Source organism: Phyllobates terribilis, unplaced genomic scaffold, assembly GCF_046119375.1.
Source record: "Phyllobates terribilis strain yellow unplaced genomic scaffold, ASM4611937v1 Scaffold_5__5_contigs__length_657084704, whole genome shotgun sequence".
In the NCBI taxonomy this organism is placed as follows: domain Eukaryota; kingdom Metazoa; phylum Chordata; class Amphibia; order Anura; family Dendrobatidae; genus Phyllobates; species Phyllobates terribilis.
In genome coordinates, this window is record NW_027362765.1 from 414,286,402 (window position 1) to 414,305,056 (window position 18,655).

The 18,655-nt window shown below is 42.1% G+C and overlaps 1 protein-coding gene across 2 annotated transcripts in view; it reads right to left on the bottom strand.

The window, feature by feature from the left end:
- Nucleotides 1-18,655, bottom strand: part of CUZD1 (CUB and zona pellucida like domains 1) — an 85,845-nt gene that overhangs the window by 57,848 nt on the left and 9,342 nt on the right. Inside the window, exons 1-5 of one of the 2 annotated variants that reach the window (XM_073685154.1) lie at nucleotides 11,584-11,731; nucleotides 5,371-5,500; nucleotides 3,901-4,103; nucleotides 1,228-1,375; nucleotides 528-739 (exon numbers count right to left, since the gene is read on the bottom strand). In XM_073685154.1, the coding sequence (XP_073541255.1) occupies nucleotides 528-739; nucleotides 1,228-1,375; nucleotides 3,901-4,103; nucleotides 5,371-5,500; nucleotides 11,584-11,665 (775 nt within the window). In that variant the 5' untranslated portion in view covers nucleotides 11,666-11,731. Of the gene's footprint in view, nucleotides 1-527; nucleotides 740-1,227; nucleotides 1,376-3,900; nucleotides 4,104-5,370; nucleotides 5,501-11,583; nucleotides 11,732-18,655 lie in introns of those variants that run through there. The other variant, XM_073685153.1, reaches the window with a different exon arrangement.

The window sequence follows — 18,655 nt, forward strand, 5'->3', positions numbered from 1 at the left end:
CTCCTGTAAATTAAGCGACTTGCCCAGGAACTAAAGCTGATTGGCCACCAATTTTTACAATACAAGCTGATGATGCGGGTGTACTAACTTTGAAAATCAGTGTCAGAATGGCTATATAATTCTTTTTCAAAGCTTTCTTGTCTAGCAATAATAATAATAATAATTAATAATAATAGTTATTGTAATACAGCTATTCTGATTTGGATTTTCAAAGTAAGTTCACCAGTTTCATCTGGACTAAAATATCTAGTTTATTAAATGTTTTTTTATTTTTAATTTGTGACCGAGATATCTTTGACACTACTTTCAGCCAAGAATTTTGTGACCCAATTTTTTTTTTACATCTACTACAGATGTAAAGTTGGGAAATGAAATATATCATACGCTGTTATCTGAGCCTATACCTAGGGGTATCACCTCACATGTATGAAGATGGTCCATTTGTCCCAGTAATAGTCTACATGTTAGCATCGGCACTACGTATAGGTCACCATGATTTATAGATTTACAAGTGTCTCTGTACTTACTGTTATTAGATTGAGGTATTGCTGAATAATCAACAGAGAAACCAAAATAGGAGTTTGCATAATCTGCGCTAAACAACAAGGTCAAAGTATTGGAAGTCGTCTCCAACTCGGCCACTGCGCGACCGCAGAGTATATCCAGGACTGGTGAATTAGTGTCCGGACCGTCATAGAGAGCAATGAAGTCAAAACGACAGAGGGGATCAACTTCTATACTATATTGGAAGAACAGAAGAAAACAAAAAATTGCAATAAAAAAAATCCACTAATCACAATGGATGATATGCAATATTTTTTTTTTTAAATGGTCCTAAGATCCATAAAATATCAAGAGTCGCTACTCCCCTACACATATTCACTGGAGCTTCTGTTCTGACTCTTCTTCAGTCCCCAACGGTCCCATCTCATCACCCCAGAAATGGCCAGAAGCACCCACACAGCTAATCACTTGTTGCAACAGTGGCCCGATTCAGCCGGTGGTTTTCGGAGCAGGTATTTCTGGCCATTTTTGGCATGCCGAGAAGGGAGTACGTGAGTATCGGAAAGAGAGCGGCAAGAGATCAGTGAGACTGAGTATCAATTACTTTCTTCTATATTTTTTATTGACTGAGCAAGTAAGAAACATTCGATTCCTAAATGAGTCGGAAACATCAGTAAAGTTACTTTCATAATTACGTAGCAACGGCTTGTCAAAGAAACTTACAAGATTTCACTGAAGGACAGCTTCACTTTTGTATTCTTTGGAACTTCAAGGTGCCACAAACAGAATGCAAAGTCAGGATGGCGATTCGGATAATTGGGGCTGGAGATGGTTCCTGAATAACCTCTGAGGTTTCCTCCACAGTCAATAGCTGAGGAGAAGCAGAGAAAAGGAAAAGGAAAATACAGAATAAGTAAGGAAACAAATAATCGATAGTCGGCAAGTCTGGATTGAGAATAAACCTGTGCATCTCCTTGAAGGGGTCATTCAGGACTTTTTTTTTTTTTTCTTATGGTACAAAGGACTTATCGACAGGTAATTGCCAACTATCTGCCTGTTTTGCCTGGAGATGATCTCTGTCGAATTTTCTGCTTCCTTTGACGTCATCTCAACAGAGCAGATATTTCTCTTTCGGGCTGCTCATTCAACAGGGAGTCACTTTCAACGCCATGCTGATTGACAGTTGGCTCTCCGCACTAGGGCAGAGGGGAGCTGGCTGTCAATAAGTATTACACCTGCAGCAACAGCCCATCGACAGAGCAGAGTGGAAGAGTAGAAGCTGCTCTGCTGACATAACGTCACCGGAAGCCAGAGAATCGCCGAAGGAGCAGTGCGTGACTGCTCTGAGCCAAAAGAGATCGTCACAGGGCAGAACGAGCAGGTAGTTCACAAGTACCTGTTGGTAAGTTCTTAGCCCCATATGAAAACAATAATCAAAGTCCCGCATAACCCCTATAATTAGAAACAAAAAAACAACTACATTAAAGTACAGCCGGAAGTATTAATTATCCACACCACTGTAACAACCAGAAGAATTAATTTAATGTGACAAAAGTAGTTTTCTAAATCCCTGCTTCCTATAAAAAAGATCCATGTAGCATATCTGCCAAGCAGTTAAAAGAATTGGGCAGAGACCATTCTTCAGGCGGCTTCTGCTCTGCTGCTGCTCTATACTTTAATATAGAAGTCAGTGCGAGGGCTGAAAAGACGCCCGGAATTATTTTTTGTGCACTTTGTAGGCGTTTTTGCCTGAAAAATTGCTAGCAGTTTCTTTATTGTTGAATGGAGTTAAAAAAAAAAACTCCAGAAAACACTAGAAAAATTCTAAAAAAAACCCCAAAAAACAAACCCAGACAACGGCCAAAAAGTCAAAGAAGCACTTAGGAAACAATAAAGAAAAAAAAACAAAAACTGAAAAACAACCTTCTGGAGAAAAATGCCAGCGCTTCGATCTTGGAAAAACTCAGCAAACTCTCCTGCCCGGAAAAGACGTTGTGTGCACATACACTTAGGCTATGTTTACACATCATGGTTTTTTCATTATTTTTTTTTTATGCAAATTTTCAGCATCGTTTTGCAGTACCAGTAAAGTCTATGAGATTCCAGAAATCTCATGCACACATCGTGTTTTGTGTTTTTTGTTCAGGATTTTGTGCTTTGCATGTTTTTTTGCAAAATAGAGCAGCGTTTTTTCACCCATTGGAAGTAATAGGTGGTGAAAAAAACGCTGAAAAAAAGCACCAAAAACTCAAGTGTCAAGTTTTCAGCGTTTTTTGTGCCTAAACCAGAAAACGCACCAAAAAAAAAAGAAAATAAGCAAGAAAACAGCAACAAAAATCCTAAACAACCTCCTGGCAAGAAATCAGGTTTTGCTGCAGAAAAATGACGCTGAAAAAAACATGATGTGTGAACATAGCCTTATACAGCTTGAAAAACCCAGCTTCTCCAGTAGTATATAAGTCCTACTACAGTTATGTCAATGAATGCTAAAATGTGAAGAGGCAAATACAAAAAAAAAAAATCTATGGGTTCGTGGAAAAAACAGACCGCACTCGGATGACATCCAAGTGTCTCCGCATACAAGAAAAACTGATGACATTTGGACAACGCTGATCAAAATAATCGGTCTGTTTTTCTCGTACGTGTGAATGAGGCCTAAGTTTGTGGCACTGAATATATGAAGGTAGCCAAGAGGATAAGTTATCATTTATATACTGAAATAACTCATTAAGTATTTTTAATCCTGTAATTGGGGACGGGGCAGTGGGAAATTTGCAGAGGACTGTCCACTACAGGACAACTCCGTCATAAGTGTTACAAAGAAGATCTCCCGAACGGGCACCATTCCACCGATTATGGCACTGTGTCTCACATGAGCTTTGCAGCAGCCGCTGATGGGCTGCAGTGGTCATGTGACAATTATGTAACGTGACTGCCAGAACACACTCGTACCGACATCGCTGGAATGGGAGGTAAGCATATATTTTTTTTTTATTTTATCTTGGAAACTTTAGCCTTTGAGAAGGGTATCATCTAGTAGTGGACAACCACTTTAAAGTACCTCTGAGTTTTTCTGTTGGAGTAACCTCCACATTTTACAAATTTGAATGCTATGTCCTTTTTGGTGAGCTGCTTACTCCATGAGTACAATATGAGAGGTCCCTTTGATTGGGAGCCTCGCGGACATAACTGGAGAGTTGGAGAGTACAATATCATGACATCCTTTGTCTAGAAGCAACTGCTCGTTCCGTGTATACCGCGCTCTCTCTTACCACTTCTCTGGAGCTCGCTATATTATGGTTACATCTATGGTCTGTACATGATTACAGAAATGATAGCTTTTTTTCTCAGGTCTTTTGGGATATTTTTTTTTACCATGTAACATCGGACTCTTACCATTTTCTGGAGTAACAGAATAGTACAAGAAATATACAGTCCTCACAAGTGCCGCGGAGTCAGTGGATACTCTGATATACACACTGCCTGGAGATTCGTATACATTAATTCTGGGAGAGTTTGGGCACAAGACTCCCAAAACATCAAAGTTCTCATTAAAGACAGTAATGTTTTCTTGGGAACAATCTGCTCCTGGATTTAATCTAGAAAAACATAAGAAAATAAGTAAATTATCACAACCAAATACTACAGAACTTTTATGGATTTTCCAGGGTTGGAGCTCACTCAGATGTCAGATTTTTACGTTCAAGTGTCGGATCAAAGTCAGCAATGCAAGTCAATGGGTCCATGAAAAAAATCGGACCGCACCCAGATGACATCCAAGCGCAGTCCGATTTTCACAGACCAACAGAACAGAGCAGGTGGTGAGAATTTTTTTTAATTTCGCCATGTATGATACTTGCACCACACTCTGATCAAACTCTGATAAGAATAATCAGTCCGATCTTCTCGTACTCGAGAAAAATCGGACGTCTGAATGAGCCCTTAAATAAAAGAGTCCACTTGTTTTTACAAGACATCTCCACCTTCGACCACAGCTTTATCTGGTAATGCAGTTTAGCCCTATTCACATAAATGTGTTAGATCATGTTGGACAATGGCCAATTTATTCTAATTTATTCAGAGTCTTGTGCCCATGTATTGGCTGACAGAGAGTAAGAGCAGGTAGATCTCCTTCTGTAGACTAGTATTGTAGTTGTATACTGTATGACAAAGTCATTGGCAAAGTACTGGAGGGAAGATATGTTTCAGTGAGGTTATTAGCTTCAGTGATGTGAAACCTTGAAGTTTTCTCCAGCATGTTATGTGCTGAGTTGTTAATCGGCCATTTTTAATTGGCTAGCATTTTATGTGAACAGCTGTAGAGCGGGTGGGAGGTTGTTCACCATATCTCCACCCCAGGGTGTGGCCTGGGCTATAAATGGCCAGCCTTTTGAATCATTCAGTGTGGAGGGAGGATCTCTAGTGCTTTGTGTCCTGACAAGGAAAAGCTGAACCATTTGTTTGCTAAACTCTGAGCAGGTGGATCCCCGCTACCACAAGAACTGTGTTTTGTGCTACCACTTTGTTTTGCTTTCCCTTTTTTGCCCAAAGGGCCGTGTTTATTTTTACTTCACCACGGTTTATGCTGCCTGTATAATAAACCTGGGAAGAATTTAAAGAGACAGGGTTCCCGTATCTCCCTCTGTGTGCTGTCGAGTGAGCCGATCTACCACAACTGTTGTTTCTTCACTACTAACCATCACTGGTTGAACCTACAGTATATGACCATTAGTTCCCAGACCTTCTGGATGTAGCTGACTCCCAAGTCTATCACTCAAAGTTCTCTCCACTAACTGGCTGCAAAGCCATCCTAGTAGTCTACAAACCAAAGACTATAAAAAAAGTGCAAGAAGTCTATTATCTTACTCAAGGATGGAGAAGATGACTCTCGTAGTCTCAGTGTTTGGTCTGTCTATGTTCCAGGTGCACTCATTATTTTCATTAACTTGGATTTGTACTGGTTTATGGGATTCTGTAAAGCTGGCTCCACATCGTGCTAAAACAAAGGGAAGAAAAAAAAGTGCAGTAAGATTCCTGGTTAAAATACTGGATATTACTAATGAAATACAATAAAACTGGAATATGAAACTTCTAGAAACATGTGAAGACTTTCTGATCTTCACGATCTATAGCATAAATTATTCTCCACACTTTCAGGTCACCACTACAAGTTTTGATTCCAACCTTAATCTACTGTGTAGAGTATTATTAGTATTATATTGCTACTACAGTATTAAATGTTATTTTTATTTCACCTGGCTCATTATTAACCGCTTCACCCCCAAGCCTGTTTTTACCTTCATGACCAGGCCATAGTTTACAATTCTGACCACAGTCACTTTATGAAGTAATACCTCTGGAACGCTTCAACAGATCCCACTGATTCTGAGATTTTTTTTTCCTGACATATTGTACTTCATGATAGTGGTAAAATTTCTTTGATATGACTTGCGTTTATTTGTAAAAAAAACGGAAATTTAGCAAAAAATTAAAAAAATTAGCAATTTTCACATTTTTAATTTCTATGCCCTTAAATCAGAGAGTTATGTCACACAAAATAGTTCATAAATAACATTTCCCACATGTCTACTTTACATCAGCATAATTTTTGAAGCAATTTTTTATTTTGTTAGGGAGCTATAAGGGTTAAAAGTTGACCAGCGATTTCTCATTTTTTCCAACAAAATTTACAAAACCATTTTTTTTAGGAACCACATCACATTTGACGTGACTTTGAGGGATCTATATGACAGAAAATATCCAAAAGTGACACCATTCTAAAAACTGCACCCCTCAAGGTGCTCAAAACCACATTCAAGAAGTTTATTAACCCTTCAGATGCTTCACAGGAATTAATGGAATGTGAAAGGGAAAAATGAAGATTTGATTTTTTTTTCAAAAAATGTTCCTTTAGACTCAATTTTTTTTATTTTCACAAGGGTAACAGGAGAAAATGGACCCCAAAATGTGTTGTGCAATTTCTCCTGAGCACGCAGATATCCCATTTCTGGGGGAAAACCACTGTTTTGGCACACAACAGGGTTAGGAAGTGAAGGAGCACCATTTGACTTTTTGAATGTAAAATTTGCTGGAATATTTGGCGGAGGCCATGTCACACTTGAAGAGCCCCTGATGTGCCTAAACAGTGGAAACCCCCCACAAGTGACACTATTCTGGAAAATAGACCCCTCAAGGAATTTATCTAAATGTGTGGTGAGCACCTTGAACTCACAGGTGCTTCACAGAATATTACAAAGTTGTGAAAATGAAAAAAAATATTTTTCCCACAAAAATGTTGTTTTAGCCTCAATTTTTTTCATTTTTATGAGGATAGCAGCAGAAAATGAACTCCAAAATTTGTTGTGGATACACCATATGTGGTCAAAAACTACTTTTGGGGCACTGTGCAAAGTTCAGAAGAGAAGGAGTGCCCTATTTGAGGTCAGAATTTGCTGGACTGGTTTGAGGGTGCCATATCACATTGTCAGGGCCCCTGAGGTGCCAGAACAGGAGAACCCCCCCATACGAGACCCCATTTTACAAAATACACCTTTCAATTAATTCATCTAGGGGTGCAGTGATCATATTGACATCACAGTTGGGTCACAGAATTTTATACCATTGGGCAGAGAAGAAAAAAATTACATTTTTACCACCAAAATTTTGTTTTAGCCCCGGATTTCACATTTTTACACTTTGAAATGGGTCAAAATGGCATCAAAATTTGTCCCACAATTTCTGATGAATGTAGAAATACCCCATATGTGTCTGTTTGGTACTGATTAGCCTTACGGTGTGCCTCAGAAGGGACAGAGCACTATTTTCCTCCTGGAGCACAGATTTTTCTAGAATAGTTTGCAGACTCCATGTACAGAGCCCATAAGTGCTAGAAGAGCAGAATCCCCCCTCAAGTAACCCCATTTTGGAAATTATACCCCTTTGGGAACTTATGTAAAGGTGTAGTGACGATTTTTACTCCATTGATGATTTCCAGAAACAAGCAGCAGCGGATGTGGCTGAGTGAAAATTGCAAACTGCCGTTGTAGTGACCAGTACATTGTAGTGACCAGTATGTTATGCCCAGCTCGTGCTTCTGGAGACATGCACCCGTAAATTAGGCGGGCTCTCATCGCTACAGAAATGCCAAACATGTGGACGTTAACTGCGGTTTAGGCACACTGGGGCTCAGAAGGAGGGGAGGCTTTTGGATTTGGGAGTGCAGAATTCGCTGGATTTCTTTCGGGGGGCGAGAAGCTGTTTCGCTTTTCCAGAGCATTTGTACTATCAGTAACGTGGAAGTCCCCTATATTTCCATTGACAGATGACGGACCTGAGTGGGGGCTTTTTTTGTGGATTGAGATAAAGCTTTTTTTAGGAACATTTTAAATATTGTTTGGGATCACATTTATCACCTCTCATTATACCCAATGGAGAGGGGAAGAGAGAAGGGGAAGTGATGAGCAGAGTCAAAAAACAGGCAGAGAGAGAAGGTTTTGCTGAACTTTCGAACAAGTTTTTTTTTACCTCACCCCTCAGCTGGATTCACATTTACCCTGCTCAGTACTCTTGTATAGTGGAGGAATGCAGAGCAGGAATCACATATGTCCTGATGCGATTTATATGGGAGAAATCATGTCTTCTCCCAGCAGCTCTGAGTCAAATGAAATGCAAATTATGAGATAGACCATGAAGAGGAAAAAACTGTTGAAAATGCAGAAAACAAGTCAGATAATAGCCAGGAAAAGTGGTATTCCTCATGTACACACACTACAGCTTATCCTGAAAAGTTACTTGAAAGTATCGTATTCCTTTAACATATAAATGGCCAATATAAATATTGGGTCTTTGTGTGTCAATTAACTGAGTTAGACTTTGTTCACAGTTGCGAAGGAAGCCAGATTCAAGTGAATGAATACATTTTTAGTCTACATTACCAACCCAAATGGCCACATTTTGAGTCAATGGATTCCACTAGCAGGAAAGGACATAGACAGATGAGGAACCCTGTGCAAGAACAATATATGGGCCCTTTACAGTCCAATAGCTCATCATAATGCACAACTTCACCTGGTTTGGAGGTGGTAGTGGCCCCTCATCTCTTGGTCCCCTGTGGGGCTGTACAGGTCACTCCAATGGTATGTCTGCCTCTATCCATCAGGCATCATTAGTATCCATTGTATGACTGATTCATCAAGGTCTAGCTTTCTAGATGGAAGTCACAGTGCAGATATGAACAGAGTATTATATGGGGTGCTATGTTAGGATGTTGAAGGGTGTGTACAAAGTTTAGAAGTTATCCCATATTAATAGGATAACTTCCCAGTAGCTGGGGGTCCAAGTGCTGGGAACTCGACCGACCCTAAGAACCGAGGATTTGAAGAACCCCCATGTGAATGGAAAGCTGGTCGATTATGCGCACTTCTGCTCCATTAATTTACTATGGGGCCACCATTTGCATTCCATTGGGTCCTATTATAAAACCAGATCCCTGTACAGGCGTTAAAGAGAATTGGGATTTCTCTGTAGTCTGCCAGATGGAGTGGCTTGTGCCAAGTCTTCCCAAGGCGGTCTTTTGAGCTTGTGGTCTCAGGCAGACGTTACAATGGAAGTTTTGTCAGCCGCCCCCTGCTCAGAAGTATGTCATGATGACTTTTAGCTATCCTGCCTTTTCTAGTGTACTACCCATAACACACAACTTCTCAGAAAACCGCATGACATAAGAAAATATTAGACCAAACATAAAATCTTATAACATGAGTCTAGCTCATATTAAACAAAATATATAACTGAGAATAATTTTAACCCTTCTATATACATTTTGTAAATCGTATAACCTCAACCATGGGATTAGTTGGTATCCTCCTGGGTTTAGTACCCATGAGGGGACTTCCTAAGTGCTTCAGCCATTCATCCTCAATGTGGACACCCACACCCTAAGAGCAGTGGTCATCCATCATCCAGGGCTTATAAAACACCATGGATGATTCCATACTGGAACTCTTGACACATTCAATAACTTGAGTGGCACATATATCAGTGCTTTTACAGCTACATAAAGCAATAGAAATAATAATAATAATAATAATAATAATAATAAAAACAATACAATAGTTGTCCAGATTAAGAGCCACAGACAATCTTCCTTGAGAGAGATAAAACCAGTCTAGGATACTCCTTATCTAATTTATATTTGGAATCCCCTAATAATCTGGCATGATTAAGTTGCCAAGATAAAACATTTCTATACAATCATAGAAACGTCTCACATTATTGATTTTTATAAAGTTGACCAATGTCATTAGATTTTTGCCTAATGTTAATCCATGGTCATGGTACCTTGGGCAAAACAGAACTTGGATAGTTGGGATTTCAACCCCTTTGATGAGACCCCAAGACAGACTTTGTCAAGGGTAACTAACAGCAAAACAGAAACAACATGCCCGTTTGCCAACTCTAACAAGCACATTTATGGTGGGTGGAGAGTCTGACTAAACGATACTGTGCAAAAATTTTAGGCAAGTGTGGAAAAAATGCTAAAAAATAAGAAGGCTTTCAAAAATAGAAGTGTTAATAGTTTATTTTTATCCATTAACCAAATGCAAATTGAATGAACATAAGAGAAATCTAACTCACATCAATATTTGGAGTGACCAACTTTTACCTTTTAAACAGCATCAATTGTTCTAGGTACACTTGCACAAAGTCAGGAATTTTGTAGGATTATATTCAGTTGTATGAGTAACCAATTACCAAACAGGTGAAAATGATCATCATTTTCATATGTAGGTTGAAACACAGTCATTATCAGAAACAACTGTGTAGGAGACTCAAAACTGGATGAGGAGCAGCCAAACTCTGCTTCAAAGGTGACTTTGTAGAATATAGTTTTATGCCGCAGGTCATACATCCTGGTAAGGCTAAGCACCGCAACAAGATACAAGGTAGTTATACTGCATCAACAAGGTCTCTCCCAGGAACAGATTTCAAAGCAGATTGAGGTTTCAAGATGTTGTTCAAGCTCTTCTGAAGAAGCAATAAGTAAATGCCAATGGTGAAGACTGTAAATAAAGTGGTCAGACAAGGAAACTTAGTGCAACAGATGAAAGACATCTTGCTTACTTCCATTTGAATTTGGAAGCTGTCTAGCAATGCCATCAACTCAGAACTCAGCTAAGCCAAGATACTTATTCATCATGCAATAACAACAGAGAGGCATCTGATACCCTCCAAATTTGTTCTGCAACAGGATATCATCAAATTTGTTATTAAAATGTCATTAAAAATGATTTTCTGATTAAAAAAGAACAAGGAGTCCTAGAAGTGATGATATGACTCCACAGAACCTTGACCTCAACATCATCCAGTCTGTTTGGGTTTACATGAAGAGACAAAAGGATTTGCACAAGCGACATCCACAGAAGATCTGTGGTTAGTTCTCCAAGATGTTTAGAACAACCTCCCTGCCAGTTTCCTTAAAAAACTGTGCAGGTGTACACAGAAGAATTGATGCTGTTTTGAAGGGAATTAGTGATCACACCAAATATTGATCCAATTTAGATTTATTTTTTTGTTCATTCACGTTGCACTTTGTTAATTAATAAAATTAAACTATTAATATTTCTATTTTTGAAAGCATTCTTATGTTGTAGCATTTTTGTCCACACCTACCTAAAACATTTGCTCATTACTGAATTTCACAAACACTTAGTAGGAATGAGTTTCATCGTCCCCAACTATCTGAAGAATAGGAGCCCTAACTCCCTTGGACTTGAGTGGAAGGAGTAGGCTTAGCGAAATAGAGTTTAGAGAAACTCTATTCTCCAAATTCTTCAGATATTCCAAGATGTTGGAGATTAGAAGATACTTTTAAAATGAGTTATTGGTCAGCCCAAATCTGTAAAGTCCTCAAACAAAACCTAATGCAGATCCCCAGATCACCAGGATCACAAGTGATACCAGGTTTCCACTGGACCAACTGATCACCAGGTTTCCACTGAACCCCACTGGGAATTACTGGTTTTCAGTGGGTATAACAGTATATGATGAATGGTGTCTATAGTTGTTATGGACTTTACTTACCCTCAGGTACCACACCTTTTTCTTGAGCTAATGAAGTAGTGACAAAAAGCAACAGGGTTATTAGATGCCCCACAGAAGACATTCTAGAAGAAGTTGCTCTTAAAAGAGCTGATGAGAATATTGTGTATAAAATAAAGTAAATAATGACATATATATATCAGCTTGCAAACCTGTGAAGTCCTTCATTGGGGGAACCTTCTGATAGGGACAGCTGGCAATTCTCAGTGTATATCACGGTAAAATCGACATGTGTAAGAAGTCACCAGCTGCTTGTTTCTCATGGCTGGTTTGGTACAAACATCCGTCACGTCCTTACATAATACTGGAAATATCAATTAAAACTAATTGCATGATAAAAAACCCCACAGATAAACTAAGAACAGTTTCCTAAAATGTTTCCAATTTACCTATAAACAGTTTGTCATACCTGCCTTTGTCCAATACATGAATGAAAATGTTTGTATTTAATGAATGAAAATGCGTATAACTCTCTTTCACACATTACTTTCATCCCAAGTGCATTTCCTTCTTGGACCTTAAGTTGGAAGGGGTTACCTACTGTCATTTTCACTGTCTAGCTTAAACTAAAGCAGTATGGCTGGACATCCAAAAGAGGCTATCAGCAGCAGGAAATACCAGCAGGGGAATATACACTGCTCAAAAAAAATAAAGGGAACACTCAAATAACACATCCTAGATCTGAATGAATGAAATATTCTCATTGAGTACTTTGTTCTGTACAAAGTTGAATGTGCTGACAACAAAATCACACAAAAATCATCAATGGAAATCAAATTCCATTAACCAATGGAGACCTGGATTTGGAGTCACCGCCAAAATTAAAGTGGAAAAACACTCTACAGGCAGATCCAACTTTGATGTAATGTCCTTAAAACAAGTAAAAATGAGGCTCAGTATTGTGTGTGGCCTCCACGTGCCTGTATGACCTCCCTACAATGCCTGGGCATGCTCCTGATGAGGTTGCGGATGGTCTCCTGTGGGATCTCCTCCCAGACCTGGACTAAAGCATCCACCAACTCCTGGACAGTCTATGGTGCAACGTGACGTTGGTGGATGGAGCGAGACATGATGTCCCAGATGTGCTCAATCGGATTCAGGTCTGGGGAACGGGCGGGCCAGTCCATAGCTTCAATGCCTTCATCTTGCAGGAACAGCTGACACACTCCAGCCACATGAGGTCTGGCATTGTCCTGCATTAGGAGGAACCCAAGGCCAACCGCATCAGCATATGGTCTCACAAGGGGTCTGAGGATCTCATCTCAGTACCTAATGGCAATCAGGCTACCCCTGGCGAGCACATGGAGGGCTGTGCGGCCCTCCAAAGAAATGCCACCCCACACCATTACTGACCCACTGCCAAACTGGTCATGCTGAGGGATGTTGCAGGCAGCAGATCGCTCTCCACTGCTCTCCAGACTCTGTCACGTCTGTCACATGTGCTCAGTGTGAACCTGCTTTCATCTGTGAAGAGCAAAGGGCGCCAGTTGCAACTTTGCCAATCCTGGTGTTCTGTGACAAATGCAAAGCGTCCTGCACGGTGTTGGGCTGTGAGCACAACCCCCATCTGTGGACGTCGGGCCCTCATACCACTCTCATGGAGTCGGTTTCTAACCATTTGTGCAGACACATGCACATTTGTGGCCTGCTGGAGGTCATTTTGCAGGGCTCTGGCAGTGCTCCTCCTGTTCCTCCTTGAACAAAGGCGGAGGTAGCGGTCCTGCTGCTGGGTTGTTGCCCTCCTACAGCCCCCTTCACATCTCCTGGTGTACTGGCCTGTCTCCTGGTAGCGCCTCCAGCCCCTGGACACTACGCTGACAGACACAGCAAACCTTCTTGCCACAGCTCACATTGATGTGCCATCCTGGATGAGCTGCACTACCTGAGCAACTTCTGTGGGTTGTAGAGTCCGTCTCATGCTACCACGAGTGTGAAAGCACAACCAACATTCAAAATTGATCTAAACATCAGCCAGAAAGCATTGGTACTGAGATGTGGTCTGTGGTTGCCAATAATTTCCATCTATTGTCTATTCCATTTGCACAACAGCATGTGAAATTGATTGTCAATCAGTGTTGCTTCCTAAGTGGACAGTTTGATTTCACAGAAGTTTGATTTACTTGGAGTTATATTCTGTTGTTTAAGTGTTCCCTTTATTTTTTTGAGCAGTGTATATAAAGCCGCACCCAAAAGGTGATAGGGCAGAGAAATGAGTAAATGAAAGCACCTTTCACCCTAAAAAGACTGAAACAAGGATAACTGAAACTAAACACCAGGAGAAAAGGTGTATATGCTGTGGCTTGGGGAAAGAGGAGCCAACCACAAAGCACAGGCTCATGACAGACGTATGACAGACACATTTGACTTCCCACATTTTCAGCACCATCACCATCTATTCCCAACCAGCACAAATTCCTCATCCTGCTGATACCCCATTGCTGAACCACTGCTGCGATATGTGTTCCTATAACTGCACCTACTGTGTGGTACAAAATCCAGGCTCCTCTTACTGCCCCATCTAATAGTGCCCACCACTGTCCCCCTTACATAGTAAAATGCCCTCTAGATGGTAAAATTGCCCCCTAGAAAATTATAATGCCCTGTGCATGTGTCCTAGAAAACAGTGTCCACATTTTGTCCCTATAATGTAAAAATGCCCCATGTGCACCTTTGACGGTCAGAATATTCTGAGTGCCCCTATAATAATAATGCTTAAATCTACACTTGACAATATCCCCTGAGTCCCCCCATGTACAGCTCCCCCATACACAGTATGATGGGCCCACAGCTTCACTATACACAGTATAATGCCCCCACTGCTACCCTATATACTGTATAATACCCACACAGCACCTCTATGTCCAGTATAATGTCCCACAGCTCCCTATACAGAGTATACTGGGCGCACAGTTCCCCATATGCAGTATAATGCCCCCACAGCTCCCCAATATGCAATACGCAATATAATGAGCACATAGCTCCCCTATACACAGTATGATGGGCCCAAGGCTCCCCTATAAACAGAATGATGCGCCATAGCTTCCCTACACATAGTGTGATGTTCACACTGCTCCCCCAACACAGAGTATAATGCCCCTCACAGTAGTCCTCACACTGTATAAAGGCACCGAAACTGTATAATGGCCCTCACACTGTATATTGGCCCTCACCGTCGTCCCCACTTTAAGGGCTCCTACATTAGCTCCCATACTGTATGGGGCCCCCACAATAGTTCCCAAACTGTATATTGATCCCCACATTAGCGCTCATACTGTATGATGGCCCCATATTAGCTCCCAAATTGTATAATATCCCCATAGTAGCCCCTAAAATGTATGAGAGCTCCACTCCCCACTGTATGAGGATACCTCACACTGCATGATGCCCCCACAGTCCCACCAAAAGTTTTAAGTAAAATAAAAAACATCATATACTCACCTAATCCTAGGATCCCGATGAGTCCACCGGGCAGACCAACGCATTGATTTCTCTGCACTACCGCTCTCAGCCACGGCAGGATTATGCAACAGCTGAGACACCTGCGTATGCACTGCACATCAGAGTTGTGGCGCGATGACATCACCGTGCCGGGACCCTGACCTTCCTGTGCATGCACAGGCGCCTCGGCCATTGCATCATCCTGTCATGGCTGAGAGTGGTAGTGTGGTAGAGATCGTGTCTCCCTGCTCTACTGCAGAGCTTAATTGTATGAGAGTAGTTAAGGATGGGGCCCCTCTGAGCATGGGGCGATCACACCCTCTGCCCCTTCCCCCGGTAGCTACGCTACTGACTGTCCCCATTAAGACTCACAATCTAAATTCCCTATCAGTATGTCTTTGGAGTGTGGGAGGAAACCGGAGAACCTGGAGGAAACCCACACAAACACGGGGAGAACATACAAACTCCTTGCAGATGTTGTCCTTGGTGGGATCTGAACCCAGGACCCCAGCGCTGCAAGGCAACAGTGCTGAGTCAATGTCCACTGAGGCCCTAATGGTATATTCACACTTCATTTTTGCTGCATTTCTCACTTGTTTTTTTCGCACCTTTTTGCTTAAAAAAAAATGAACCATTTTACTATTTTAGCAAAGTGAATGAGATTTCTTAAATCTGATGCATTTGTCACTTAGTTTTTCGTTGTAGATTTGAAGCAGTTTCAAATCTGTACCATGTTAATTCTTTCTAGAATGTAGATGTAGCGCCCCGAGGGTTCGGTCGCTACAGAGGTATTGCATCTCACCCAGAGGTGTGATCTCTCACTTCCAGGTAAGGATGGAGTGTGGCTCAGGACCCTAACACCCACATGCACTACATCACATTTCCGGGGGACAGGGCGACAATGCTCCCGGGTGTGAGCACAACTGCCCCTGTCCCTGGCTGGAGTGGGGGGGAGGGAACACCTTGGAAGGGGGAACCCGGTAGTGTGTGGGTGGGGAGAGTAGATCCCGGGTGCACTGTATAGGGGAGTATATATGGTGGGCATCATCTTAGAGTCAGGGGAGTAGAAAGTGGGAGAGAGCAGAGAGAGAAGGAGGCTGGGAGCAGAGGCTCTGCATGGGCTCTGCTCCGTAGGCAGGCCAAGTCTTAAAGGCCTGGGTCTGGAGGAGAAGAAAGGAAAGGAGAGGAACGGAGGAGGCTCCAGGAGTGGAGTGAAGGGACCCCAGGAATGCGGACCGGCCAGCCGCCACCGCACGCCTGCCGCTACCTGAGCAGGGGGGTCAGGCCAAGAAAGGGAACCGGATCCCTCATCTAGTGGAGGAGAGAAACTACCCTCAGCTAGTAACCAGAGGCCGTGGCATTGTACGTGCACGGCCCCTCACTACACCCGTTAGGAAGGCACCATATAGGACCCAGGGAAACGGAACACACGTTTGCCCGCCAAGGCCCGAGGCAGCTGGACAGAAACGTGGTCAATTGTGGGGTACGACAGGCCAGAGAAAGGACACACGAAGGGGATCCTGAAAAGCATTCCAAAGGAACCTGGGAGTTGGCCGAGCCCCTCACCTGGTGAGCATAGCACGACGTGGGCAGCCATTACCTGCAGAAGTGGCTTGGAGTGTAAAACTGTGAGTAAAGACCCTGGACTGCATCACTGGACTCTGATTCATTACTCTTGCTCCCGCGCACCATCACCCCCACCATCTGCACTCACTGCCCTGAAGTTATACTCCTCCCGTGGGGAGTTATACTACCCTCTGCTGCGCACACAACATCAGCCTCAGCGGTCTGCCCCGTAGCGGCGGTTCTCAGTGACCGCAATCCACGGGTGGCGTAGTCGGACATTTCAACATTAAACAGATCCGCCACTGGTTTGACCACCCTGAGCCATGGGACCGGGTCGCCGCCACGGAGACTACAACCCCTGACATTACACAGAGACCCGGCTCCGCGTATTCCCCCACACACGGCCCAGGGGGCGCGTCATAGACAAGTGGAAAAATGGATCTGACGTCGCACTGCCAATCTCCCATCAGACGATGAAAGGACAATGAAGTATATTTAAAAGCTGTTTTATTTGTTAACGCTTTTCAAAGTATACGACACATCAGAATATAATGGTTTGTCCTGATGAAGAAGTGTTGAATACTTCGAAACTCGTTGACAAATAAAACCGCTTTAAATATACTTCATTGGCAGCGCGACATCAGATCCATTTTTCCACTTGTCTACATTCTATCTGCTTCGATGGATCTGCAGCAGCCTTCTACCTTCACAATCTAACAAAAGGAGTTGTGACTGTCACAGCCCCACGAGGTGAGCATAAACCGTGCTTTATTTTCTCTCCTATATACCAGATAAGTCATTGTCTCCCCAGCCTTCTTTTATCCATGTTAATTATTTTGTCGTTTTTCAGCTAATCAATCTAATGAGTGGGAAAAAATGCATAAACAAAATGCACCAAAAATGCACACAAAAATCTGCATTTTTTTCATTTCTTTATTTCATTTTTTATGCAGCATTTTTCGTGCCAAAATACATGTTTTTAATGCAGAAATATCTACAGCAAATACTTAAAGTACCACTCCAGCGTTTTTTTTTTCAGTGCTGGAGTGGCGTTTTAAATGTAAGCCCCCTGCCCCCGTTCCTATACTCATCTTTCGGTGGCTTCATTTTTTTTACCAACACTGCTCCGGTACCACTACGTCATCTTGTGCCCGTAACTTCTGTCAGGCCAGAAGTCAGAAGTTACATCACAAGAGCTCAATGTAAGTCTGTGAGAGCCAGAATGAGGCCAGAACGAAGATCTCATACAGACTTATTGTAAAATGATCTCGGCGCGCTCCATGAAACACTGGAGTTGCCAGCAGGTCACTTTTCATCGGAGACGGACGGGAACAACGCTGGAAAAGGATGAAGGCAGCAGATGAGTATGAGACAGGGGGCAGAGGAATCACATTTAAAGCACCACTCCAGCAGTGCAATAAAAAAAGCACTGGAGTGGTGCTTTAATATGTGCACATACCTTTATAAATAAAGTTCACAGAATGCAATGGAGCGGTTTCATCTTTAAAAAACAAACGCTTTTTTTTTTCTAATCTCAGAATACTCCTTTAAGGAACAGTTGGATATAGACAGGGCAGAAAAACAGCTAATATATATGCTTATGCTATATTATACTGCGACTTTCGACAGAGTCTATACATGGTTATTTGGATTTTTTTTACACCTGTGATCTACTCACTCTTGGTGTAGTATTTACTTACAGCTTGTCACATACATAGAATGTAAAGTAAAAGATAAAAATGTTTTGTCTGGCGCTCAAAGTAAGAAATGCCAATTATATATGAATTTAATTTCTGTCAAATTTTAAGGAATTCGCTGGGCCTGGTGAATTCGAACAATTTGCAATTCACTTTGCATCAGCCAGAGAAGGATCACCTGTCATTGGGTAGGCTGTCCCATAATGCTTTGCAGCTATCATGTCACATAGCTTAGTGTAGTGGTCCACCCGAGGTCGGGGGCCAACTTGAATGTTCCACTTCTCGGAACTTCTGTTCAACCCACCTCCTCACAGTGTGAAGTCGGCGTCGGCGCTCCCGAATCCAGGTACTCG